Source organism: Microtus ochrogaster, linkage group LG2, assembly GCF_000317375.1.
Source record: "Microtus ochrogaster isolate Prairie Vole_2 linkage group LG2, MicOch1.0, whole genome shotgun sequence".
Taxonomy (NCBI): Eukaryota; Metazoa; Chordata; class Mammalia; order Rodentia; family Cricetidae; genus Microtus; species Microtus ochrogaster.
Genome location: NC_022028.1, coordinates 50,036,801 through 50,047,438, shown reverse-complemented (window position 1 = coordinate 50,047,438; position 10,638 = coordinate 50,036,801). Strand labels below are relative to the sequence as shown.

At 44.7% G+C, this 10,638-nt stretch overlaps 1 protein-coding gene across 1 annotated transcript in view; it reads right to left on the bottom strand.

Moving 5' to 3' along the window:
• The window catches only part of Btbd9 (BTB domain containing 9), a 366,300-nt gene that overhangs the window by 85,586 nt on the left and 270,076 nt on the right, over positions 1–10,638 (bottom strand). The window contains exon 8 of the mRNA XM_005360314.3: positions 5,169–5,358. Coding sequence (XP_005360371.1) covers positions 5,169–5,358 — 190 coding nt within the window. The remainder of the gene's footprint in view (positions 1–5,168; positions 5,359–10,638) is intronic.

The window sequence follows — 10,638 nt, the reverse complement described above, 5'->3', positions numbered from 1 at the left end:
GTGTGTGTATTCTGACTGAGGACTCAAACAGTTCTTGTGTCATTAACTCCTCAATTTGTGTTGATTTAGCTCCATCTATTGACACTGGACCTCCTTGGGCAGCCTATTTACTTACAATTAGGTTTGTTATTTAAAGCATTATGGATATTTTACTTAGACTATTGTATGTATCAACTACAAAACCATTCTTTGCAAGCTAATGTAAAAATTGTTTCTGTAATTGATTATCTTCCAGTTATGGTTTAGGTAAGCTCTGTCATCTATCAGCTGGGGAGGGCTGGCAGGTATTAGGTGAGCTCATTGCATAACACGCTTGTTTCCTCTCCCAGACTTGAGGATACTGAACAGGGCATCTCCATCAGCAAGCAGAAAGATGACCACCCTACATTACGGGGATGGGGATTATCAACTAAGATCTAACAGATCGGGTTAGTTTTAGGACTCTAGCCTGGTATTTTTATGTGGTCAAGCCTCTGAAGATTTCCTGTTATTTAAATCTTAAATGCTTTTTAAATGCCAAGGAAATGATATAATTAGTACTTAATTATCCACTTTTAAGCCACATTCCTGGAAATTTCTTTCTCCCTTAAAGTGAGTAAAGTCTGCTGTGCCTGTCAACCTAGCAACAAGGACCAGTTGCTTTGTTTCTGGTTCCACTGCCTTGGAGGCATGTCCTGCCCAAGTCAAATGCTGGAAGCTGCCTCTTCCAGAAGCTGGCGCAGGGAGGCAGGGCAAGAAGGCACCTCCAGGGTGTGTGGTCGGGGCCCCCATCTCTTGTTCTCCTCCCCATGGCACTCATAAAGGGAGTGCCACGGGGAGGAAGTGGTTCGGGGAGTTGGTGCTAAGTATGCAGACAGTAACAAAACCCCTTTTGGCTGTCACTCCCCCAAATCTCTTAGGCCTTGCCTCTTATTTTCCCTCTCTCCTCTGGCCCTTGGCACTTGTCTCTGGTACTTACCCTGGCTCTTGAGGGGTGCTTGATCACACCTCCCCCTCTCAGACCACCCAGTCTGAAATTCAACTGTCTCCCCCCCTTTCTTTTTCCTCCCGATGTCCTCATAGCTCTTCCAAGAATTTAGCACACTATAAGCATGCTTGTTTCTTTTTTGTAACTCTGCTTCTGAGTGTCAGCTCCAAAAGCATGCGAGTGCTGAGCTTGCTTACTCAATGCTGTATCCTAAGCATCTCCCACAGTATCTGATACACAGTACAAAGCCACGTGTCTGTTATATCAATGAAAGTGAAGGGACAGGGAGATGATCAGGGATTGTGTGTCTAGCCACCCTACCCAGAACACCTCAGGGGACACCCAGCAGGGGCTGGGCTCTGCTGACCATGGAGCTTAGGCACTCTCCCTGCCAGGAAAGTTAGCTCTGCTTGCCTGCATAGCCACTTGGCAAGCTCAGGAAAGAATGAAGGATCTTAACCATAGCACACCATGTACCATACGAGGAATAAGAACATCAACCAGTGAGACCTTTGCCTGAGAAGCCACCAACTATAAAGAAATCTGTATTTTCAAAGCTCATGTGACAGGGGGAGGTGAGTTTCCAGGTTCCCAGCTCTGCAACCACTGTGCCAGGGAGAATGAAGCTCAGCTCTGTAACACTGCCCTTAGGTGTGGATTCCAAGTCACTGGGTGGTCACAGATAGAGTGACAAGAAAAGCGAGTTAGTCATCATGAGCAAGAGAAGCGGAGGGTCACATGCTACTGACTAATCGGTTCACTGCTGGTCAATTGCCATCCCCAGGAGAAGGTGCCACTGACCTAGCTTCACATCAATAAATGTCTATCTGGGCACATCAGCTGCTGTAGCTGCCGCCTGCCAAGACACCCAGTGCTGTCCATGGGCACTGGTGGCCAGGAAACCTCCCTCCTTTCCTCTTAATAATGTCACAGAAGAGGCAAATGCCGTTTCTGACAACATAATGTTAGCTTCACCAAGACGTGTCTCTTTGAATGCCTGGCTAGTTACACAGTGCTGCAGCTGAATGCATTTCCTTACTGAAGAGACAATAGTGGGCTTTAGGAAATTAGAGGCGCCACACTGGGGTGAGATATACAATTCTCCCTCAGGTTGTGTGCCTGCTCTCCTCTCTCCTCTGAGTCAGGAAAAAAGTAATTGTTTGGAGGAACCATTTTCATTCCACACTTAGATCAAGCCAGGTGGGCCCATTCTATCTGCCTGGAGCCCAGTAACACACTTCGCTCAAGACAGTCAGAATTCAAGTCTTTGGTAGAGCTAGAGGTCAAGGTGGCTGTGCCCCAGGACAAGCCCTTGTTTGTTTGAGTTATCACCCTGGCAACCATCTAAGGCTCTCTGCTAGATCTAAAATTGTAAATTTCCTCTTAAAGCCGCTATAATTTTCACTCTGTCCACAGGACTACCGCAGGGGCACTTCCAACCTGGCGTGAGAAGCCAGTTCTGAGCTACCTCAGGCCTCAGGTAGCAGGCAAGGCTGGGAGGAGTCGACAAGTCAACAACTGGTACAAACAACAGGAACTCTACACCAGTGCCGACGCCCGATTAAGATGTACTGTGTGGCTTCGCTCAAGTTAATGCAAACCTAGACATACCTGGGGAGAGGAAATCTTAATGGGGAAAATGCTTCCAAAAGACTGGCCTGTGGGTATACCTTTGGGATGTTTTCTTAATTACTGATTGATGGGAGGGCCCAGAGAGGCAGTACCACCCTTGGCAGACGATCCTGAGTTCTGTAAGGAAGCAGCTGAGCAAGGCAGGAGGAGAAAGCTAGTGAGCTTCAATCCTCTACAGCCTCTTTTCCAGCTCTGCCTCCAGGCTCCTGCCCTGACTTCTTGCACAGACCTTTCTCAGTGTTAGGGTGTGGCCCATGAGTTGTAAGCTGAAATCAACCTTTATCTCACGAGCTGCTTTCAGTCAGGGCATTTTATCACAGCAACAAAACCCTAACTAAGACACAGGGTGTCTCAGTAAGCTCGGAGGATTATGGGAGGATGGCCAATATTCCCACATGGATTCAGGAATACCACAGTATTCCAGAGTAAGAGGGAGTACGAGGTAAGTGATGAGATCAACATGATCCAAGACTCAAAAGCATGGCGTCAAGGAGCACAGGACCTGTGGACTGACCGACACAGTGACTTGGGTAGTCTCAAGACACAAGAGACCAGGTAATGCTGGACAGTGGTGGTGCACATCTTTAATCTCAGCACTTGGGAGGTAGAGGCAGGTGTATCTCTGTGAGTTCAAGGCCAGCCTGGTCTACAGAGTGAGTACAAGGACAGCCAGGGCTATACACAGAAACCCTGTCTTGAAAAATCAAGAGGGGCGGGGCGGGCACAGGCTGTAACAGAGTCCCTAACACCGTTTCCCTCTGGACTGTGCCGGGGAAGAGAGGGTCTGATGGTAGATCATGTAGAGAAGCGACCCCACAGAGGTTTCACTCGGTTACACAGCTGGGAGAGTGAGAACTCTGGGAGCTGTTTAGGAGGCAGCACAGAACCTCAGGACTGACTTCTGGGCAGCAAGGGGGAGATAAAAGAGGGGAATAAATTTAGGACGGCCTTGTGGTTTTGGCCAAAGATGTGTGGACCCACCAAACCAATGGAGAATACTGAGACTAAGGTACAGTGGCTGGGTCAGGACGGGGAAGGACAACAGAATTCCATTTAGCTGGTTGGCTTTGAGACACACAGAGACAGACACCGATGGTGTGCTGGGGGAAGAGCACCCAGGACCAGGTAAGTGAATGGGATTGAGAAGCCATTAAAGAGGACTGGACAGAGGTATGAAGTTGCCCGTTTGCTTCAATCTTCACTGGTAGGAAGACTGGTCCTCAAATTAGAAATGGCAGAACAAACATAATAAAGAGAAAATTGAAGTCCCAAATCGGTGAAGTGAAAGAGTGTCTAGTCAATTTAAATGATTTCAAGTCTTCTGGCTCAGATGAGTTACACCCCAAGCCTGCTGCAAGAAATTGCAGATGTAATCTCAGAGACACGATTGGTAATCGTCAAGAAATTGTAGGGAGACAGTGCCAGAAGACCAATAAAAGACAACTGTTAGCACAGATGTAAAGAGGGACAGACTGCAAAGGAAATACAGTTTACATCGCCAATGACCAAAGGCCTAGGCACGCATATTAGGCAGATGGTGGGAACACGGTAGTGAATACACACAGCTCAGAAAACAGTATGTCCCACGTGCTTAGCCCCATGCTTGATCTCCTGTGATGCTTGGCCTGGGGCTGACTGAAATGAAGAAATTGGACAGTCTCAATTCAAGACATCCAGCACTGATTCTTCAGCCCGTGTGGGGAGCACAAAGCAGCCTGAGCTATGGTAGCATCCTGAGCACAGACAGGCTATGTCTGCTACACTGCTTCCCTCTGCCTTCCTCTGCTGGCTCTTTCTTCCTGCAGACTGTCTGAGAAGAGGGAGGAGTAAGCCAAGTGTAGAAAAGCACCATGTGGGGGACAGTTATGACCTGCCAACAACTCCATGCTCAGCAGACTGAGGTAGACAGACATTTATTTTTTCCTATATGAGGCCTTCAAAGGCCTCCTTAGAACCAAGGGAGGAGAGGACAGGAGGAGAGGGGATGCTAGGGGAAGGGAGGGCAGAGGATGGGAAGAGAGAAGATGGGAGCAGATGGGCACAGAGGGGAAACAGACAATGCAAAGAAATAGCACCTACCACTAAGAACTAACTTTTTTGGGAGGGATACTAGTCTCATACTTAAAAACTAATAAAATCCTTTAAGTCAAGCAAAGTTAAAGTCCCCATCTTAAAACAAATGGATCAAGAAGAAAAACACAAAGCCACTAAAAAGACTGTCTAGAACAAGGCTTCTTATTTGGGTCTCTGGTTCATATTCAAAGGTGTTTACCAAAGCTGGAAAAAGCTTTTAACCTACAACAACTCTCAATATGACCTTGTAAGCTTCGAACCCACACACGAGGCTGCAGGAGTAAAACCCTTCGGAGAGAGGCTTCTCATCCAGTCCTCTCTCCCTGCTGACTTCAGGTCTATATTCAGGGTACCTTACTAAACAATCCAAACAGACAGCTGTATCTCCCTGCCCTGCCTCCAATCTTTATAATAAACAGTAGAATTTCTTCTCTGAAGCTATTGGTGATTATGTAGATCTACACTCTTTGAACTAACAAATGCAAAGAAATCTTACCGTATTGACCCAATCATGTATGGCTGTGCCAGCTGAACCACAATTGCACCACTTCCCAGCTGATGACACGTGTAGCCAGAATCCCAGTCATAATTCTTAGTGTCCCCATTGAGCAAGGCATTTCGGCTCCGGCTGACTCCTTCAATCACACTGGCACAATCAGCAATCGTTGCAACATTCTCCATGGGAACTGTGAATCCAAAGCACAAGATCTGGCATCAGGATAAGAGAAGCCAACTATATCCTTATAGCATGCTCAGAACAAAACTAATTAATTAGCATCTCAAATCAATAATAAAAGGGAAACTAGTACATCTTAATTATCTTCAGATAAGAGTTTCTTTGTCAAATAACTAAACAAGCAAAAACTGAACTTCAGGTTGGAATATCTAAACCATATGTAGCAATTAATTCTTAAGTATTGCATTATAAAGAGCATATTGATAAGAGAATGAGAAAATACATTGTAAGTATAACTCAATGAGAAACTTTTCATCAGTTTAGATGAATTTTTGTTTGTTTTTCGAGACAGGATTTCTCTGTGTAACAGTCCTAGCTGTCCTGGAACTAGCTCTTGTAGACCAGGCTGGCCTTGAACTTACAGAGATCTGCCTACCTCTGCCTCCTGAGTGCTGGGATAGAAGGTGTGGGTCACCACCGCCCAGCTCAGATGGATTTTTTCAGTTGTTTCTGGGAGTTAAATCTAGGTCCTCACACATTCTAAGCAGGTATTCTATCACTGAGCTGTGCCCTGGCCAGTATCTGGTCTAATGAGCTATGGCTGCATACATGTTGGGAGTGAAAAATTTAGACATCAAGCAATTCAGAATCTGCAGAGCAGGAAAGGGGCCCCAGACATGGTATCAGTCCCTTTTCAGAACACACAGTGCATGGCCACACAGGGGCTTGCTTTTGCTCAGGAGCTGCAGGAACTTGAACAAACAGCTATGTTTTGATTCTGAGTCTCTCTTTACACTTCAAGGCCATATAAAAGTCAAGGGATCCCACAAAACTATAGTTGTTCAGTATGACAGAGGCTCTAGAAATACTAAGATACCGATGATAAAAGCCAAGGGCATGGAAATCCCTGAGGCTGAGTATTCATGTTATGCAATCAAAATTTACAATCTTCTTTAAGGGTTTACGTCATTTAACCCAAATCTACTGTTATCCACTCAGAAAAGATAGACAGAAACAGCACCACCATATAACCTCATGCCATCTTACAACTGAGTCTACTTTCAAATGAGACAAGCTTAGATGGACATCTTTGCCAACTAATTGCTCTGCTCTCCACAGACAAGGAAGAGCACCCACAGACAAGGAACATGGGGAGGGGAAGGAGGTAGGGAAATGGGTTTCTGGTGATGAATCCCTTATTCCAAAGCAAGAGTAAAAACCCTGGTGCAATTCCCCATGAAGACAGTCTCCTGGCAGAAAGAACTCCAAAAGAAGCTCTCTAGGACTCTTAAAACAGGAGACTGCTACCCCTAGGGGATAAGCCCTGCTGCGTCTATCTCCTGTGACTGGAAGGCAGGATTTAAGGAAGCAGATGATGAAGAAGAACACTGGAGGCAAGACTCAAGATACTGGGAAGTACCCTGGCAGGAACACACAGCCCTGGCCCTCAGAAACATGGGGCAGCACAAACTGTCATCCAACCAAGTTCTGTAGCAGAGATGTGATGTGGGATTCCCTTCTGTATGCTGTGAATATGTTTTATTGCCATTGGGTAATAAAGAACTGCTTTCAGCCATTGGAGTAAAGGCAGGCAGAAAACCCTAACAGAGATGTAGAGAGTAGATGGAGTCAAAGAGACACCATGTAGCTGCCGAAGGAGAAAGACACCTACTGGTAGCCCACAGCCTAGTGGTAATATATAGATTAATAGAAATGGGTTAATTTAAGATATAAGAGTTAGTCAGGGGGGGGGGCTGAAGAGATGGCTCAGAGGTTAAGAGCAGTGGCTGTTCTTCTGAAGGTCCTGAGTTCAATTCCCAACAACCATATGGTGGCTCACAACTATCCATAATGAGACCTGGTGCCCTCTTCTGGCCTGCAGGCATACATGCAGACAGAATACTGAATACATAATAAATAAATAAATCCTTTTTTTTTTTTTAAAGAGTTAGCCAGGAATATGTCTAAGTCACTGGCCAAGCAGTGGTATAATTAACATAGTTTCTGTGTGATTATTTCAGGTCTGGGCAACCAGGAAATGAAAGAACAGCCTCTGTCTACAAATGATGCCCAGAACCTTACCTGTAAACCACGAGCCTCATGGTAAAATATAAAATAGGAATAAGTTAATTTAAGATTAAGAGTTAGTTAATAAGAAGCCTGAGCTAATAGGTTAATCAGTATTCTAATTAATATGGTTTCTGTGTTATTATTCGGGTCTAGGTGGCCAGAAACCAAACAAGCAGTCTCTGCCTACAGAGATGGCTCTGCTGATTATACCTCTCAAAGGACCTAGTACAATTGCAGCTCTTAAAATGTTTTTCCTAAAGGGGCATATCCCTTTATTCACAATTAATTGACCAGTGCAAGTCACATGACCTTACTTCACATGGGGGTTAAAGGAGGGAAGAAAGCCACCTTGTTCTGTGTGCAACCTATAGATACTACAAAATGTAATTCAGGGACATGTAGATTGTTAACATTTTTCTTTCTTTGCCATTACAAAGAAAAGTGTCTTCTAAGTTTCTGGGTAAGATTTTCTTTTTAAAAGAAATATGTAAATATATGTACATACACATGTACAACAGCCATATATGGAAACAGAATTACACTCATGGGTATGATGGGATATGGTGTTCTTCAGCTTCCATACATCGTACCAAATTGGTCACCAAATTACTTGTAAAGTTCGCACTCTCCACCCAGTGCTCCATCTCCTCAACCACCTTAGGAGCCAACCAATCAGCAGGGCCTGACTGCTGCATCAGGATGGGCTTGTCTCACCTTCGTCAAAAGAGCTTTATCTTCCTCTTTCCCAATACCATCACCCTCGATCTTGCTGCTGTGAATTGCCCATTTTTATTCTTCTCCTTTTCCCATTACACATTTCTCTTTGTTTTATTTGTTCCTACACACATCTGCCCGTTTTAGTTCGGTTTTCACGCAACCAACACTTCCCATTCTGTTCTCTGTTTCCAGCTTCCCTGAGCTCTTCTCTCCATTATTTCTTCCCTTTTGTTCTAACTGGGTTATCAAAGGATGGATTCAAAAGTTTGGTAATGTTCTATTTCCTGGTGAGGATATTCATCCTTTCACCCTCCAAACCTGATATGTAGAGGGCTCATGTGATTTTCTACACAGCAATATTTAAATTTTTCAACATTAATAAAAATAAGAAAGATGGTAGAGTCTCTGCTCTCCCACCCCCCAACCAATGATTATTTCAAATGCTGACATGCTTGGGAGTTGTCTTTGCAAACTCCAGCGTGCAACAATTCCCACCTACTCTGTGTGTTATTGCCTCAACATTTTGCCCCTAGATGATGTGACTTGATCAGTCATGGGCTGTGACAGGCTCCAGCTAACTGGGCCTTGTGTTTCCTGCGAAGCCAGGCCAGGAGAGACATTGACAGGCCTTATAGAAGAAGCCAAGCACAGAACACACGCTCACATGCCAAGGTGCACACAGACCCACCACACCAGTGTCATCTAGTCATGCCCACATTGCTAAGAGAGACTTTGTTGGAATTCTAATAGCTACTTGGTAGTCAACTGCATCTCTTGTCTCTTAGAGCACAACGTTAAAACACTGCCACCTCTCTTCATTTTCAGTCCTTCTTTTTGCTCTGGATCAATGCAAAGAGAAAATGATATCAGGAAGTAGAATAGGGAGGACAGGATGTGGGTCCAGCAGCCACGGGTGATAGCCTCCTGTAAACCATTATGGTATGATAATCACGTCAGCCCTGTCCCAGCCCTTAACATCCAAGTCCGCGAGTTTCCTAAGGGTAGGACTGTTCTTTCTTTTCCTAGTGCTGTATGCAGCTCTGGTGCTTTCCCTTGTTAACAAAGTTCCTCATCCAAAGCCATAAAAATCTGAAGTTATAGAGGAAAATGGACAAACACTGCTTTCTTGGTAGAAATTTCCTTAGAAAAGTAAGTCGTGATCAATCTCTGGGTCCTGACCTTGGCAGGAGAGCTGCTGTGTAAGCATATGACCCTTCTGTCCTCGTAATTTCTTTCATCAAAATCCGACCTGTCAACAGAAAATCTGGCCACCCACGGCACAGAAAAATATTTTGGACAAGAAACCATTTGGGAGTACAAAAAGGAAGGAGGCTTTGTATATATATATATAGACTACAGTTTGGCTTTAAAAGACATAAAAGATGTTTTATCTGTTTTGCTTTGGTTTTTTTTTTTTTTTTTTTTTTTTTTGGATTTTCGAGACAGGGTTTCTCTGTGGCTTTGGAGCCTGTCCTGGAACTAGCTCTGTAGACCAGGCTGGTCTCGAACTCACAGAGATCCGCCTGCCTCTGCCTCCCGAGTGCTGGGATTAAAGGCGTGCGCCACCACCGCCCGGCTTGCTTTGTTTTTTGATTTTTCAAGACAGGATTTCTCTGTTTAACAGCCCTGGCAGACCTGGAACTTGCTTTGTAGCCCAGGCTGCCCTTGAACTCAGAGATCCACCTGCCTCTGCCTCCCGAGTGCTGGGATTAAAGTCCTGTGTCACCACAGCCCAGTTATAAAAGATCTTTTATCTGTTTTTTTAAGGCAATTATTTTTCTTGTTTTAAAATATTTCATACACTATATTTTGATTATATTCTTTCTCCTCTTCCAAGCTAATCATATTATAGGAGCTGTTAGTCCCAAATGTCACTATTAACTATACCAACTAGACGCTATTTCCTCCATTTCAGCAGAAAATAGTTGGATCCCTAATTCTTGTCCTAGAAATGCAAGCCTCAGCTTGCCTACCTTGCCGGCCTAACACATAGGAGTTGAAATGCATTCTGCGGTCTTTGTGTTGGGAAGACTGAGAGAGCGCCTCTTCCTGGCTGCAACACATGGACAGTGCGCTGCTGCTCTCCCTAGAGGAATGGGCCACTCCCCATTTAGAACGTTCATTACTATCTTTCATATGAGCCTGATAAATTTATTAAAAACACCATCTGGATGGGACTCAGCTTTGTGTTATATTTCCAGTCTTCTAGTCTCTTGCCTGGTCCCACTGGAATTTCTGCCCCAATTTGTGTCACTTTGTTTACAAACCCATGTTGCCAGAACCTAGAATCTTTGTCTCTTCCTGGGTTTCCGCTGCCATCCTTAGCTCCATTCCTATTACAACAGTCTGTGCTGGGAGCAGAAGACAGGGGAACTGCTTGGGCAGAAATTACTTTTACCCTCCATGCACACAGCAATTCTGCTCAGACAAATTTAATTTGCTGCTTCTAAATGCAAAAGTTGCATGCTAACAAAGCCTGTACATTCTGCAAGTGTGTCAAGAA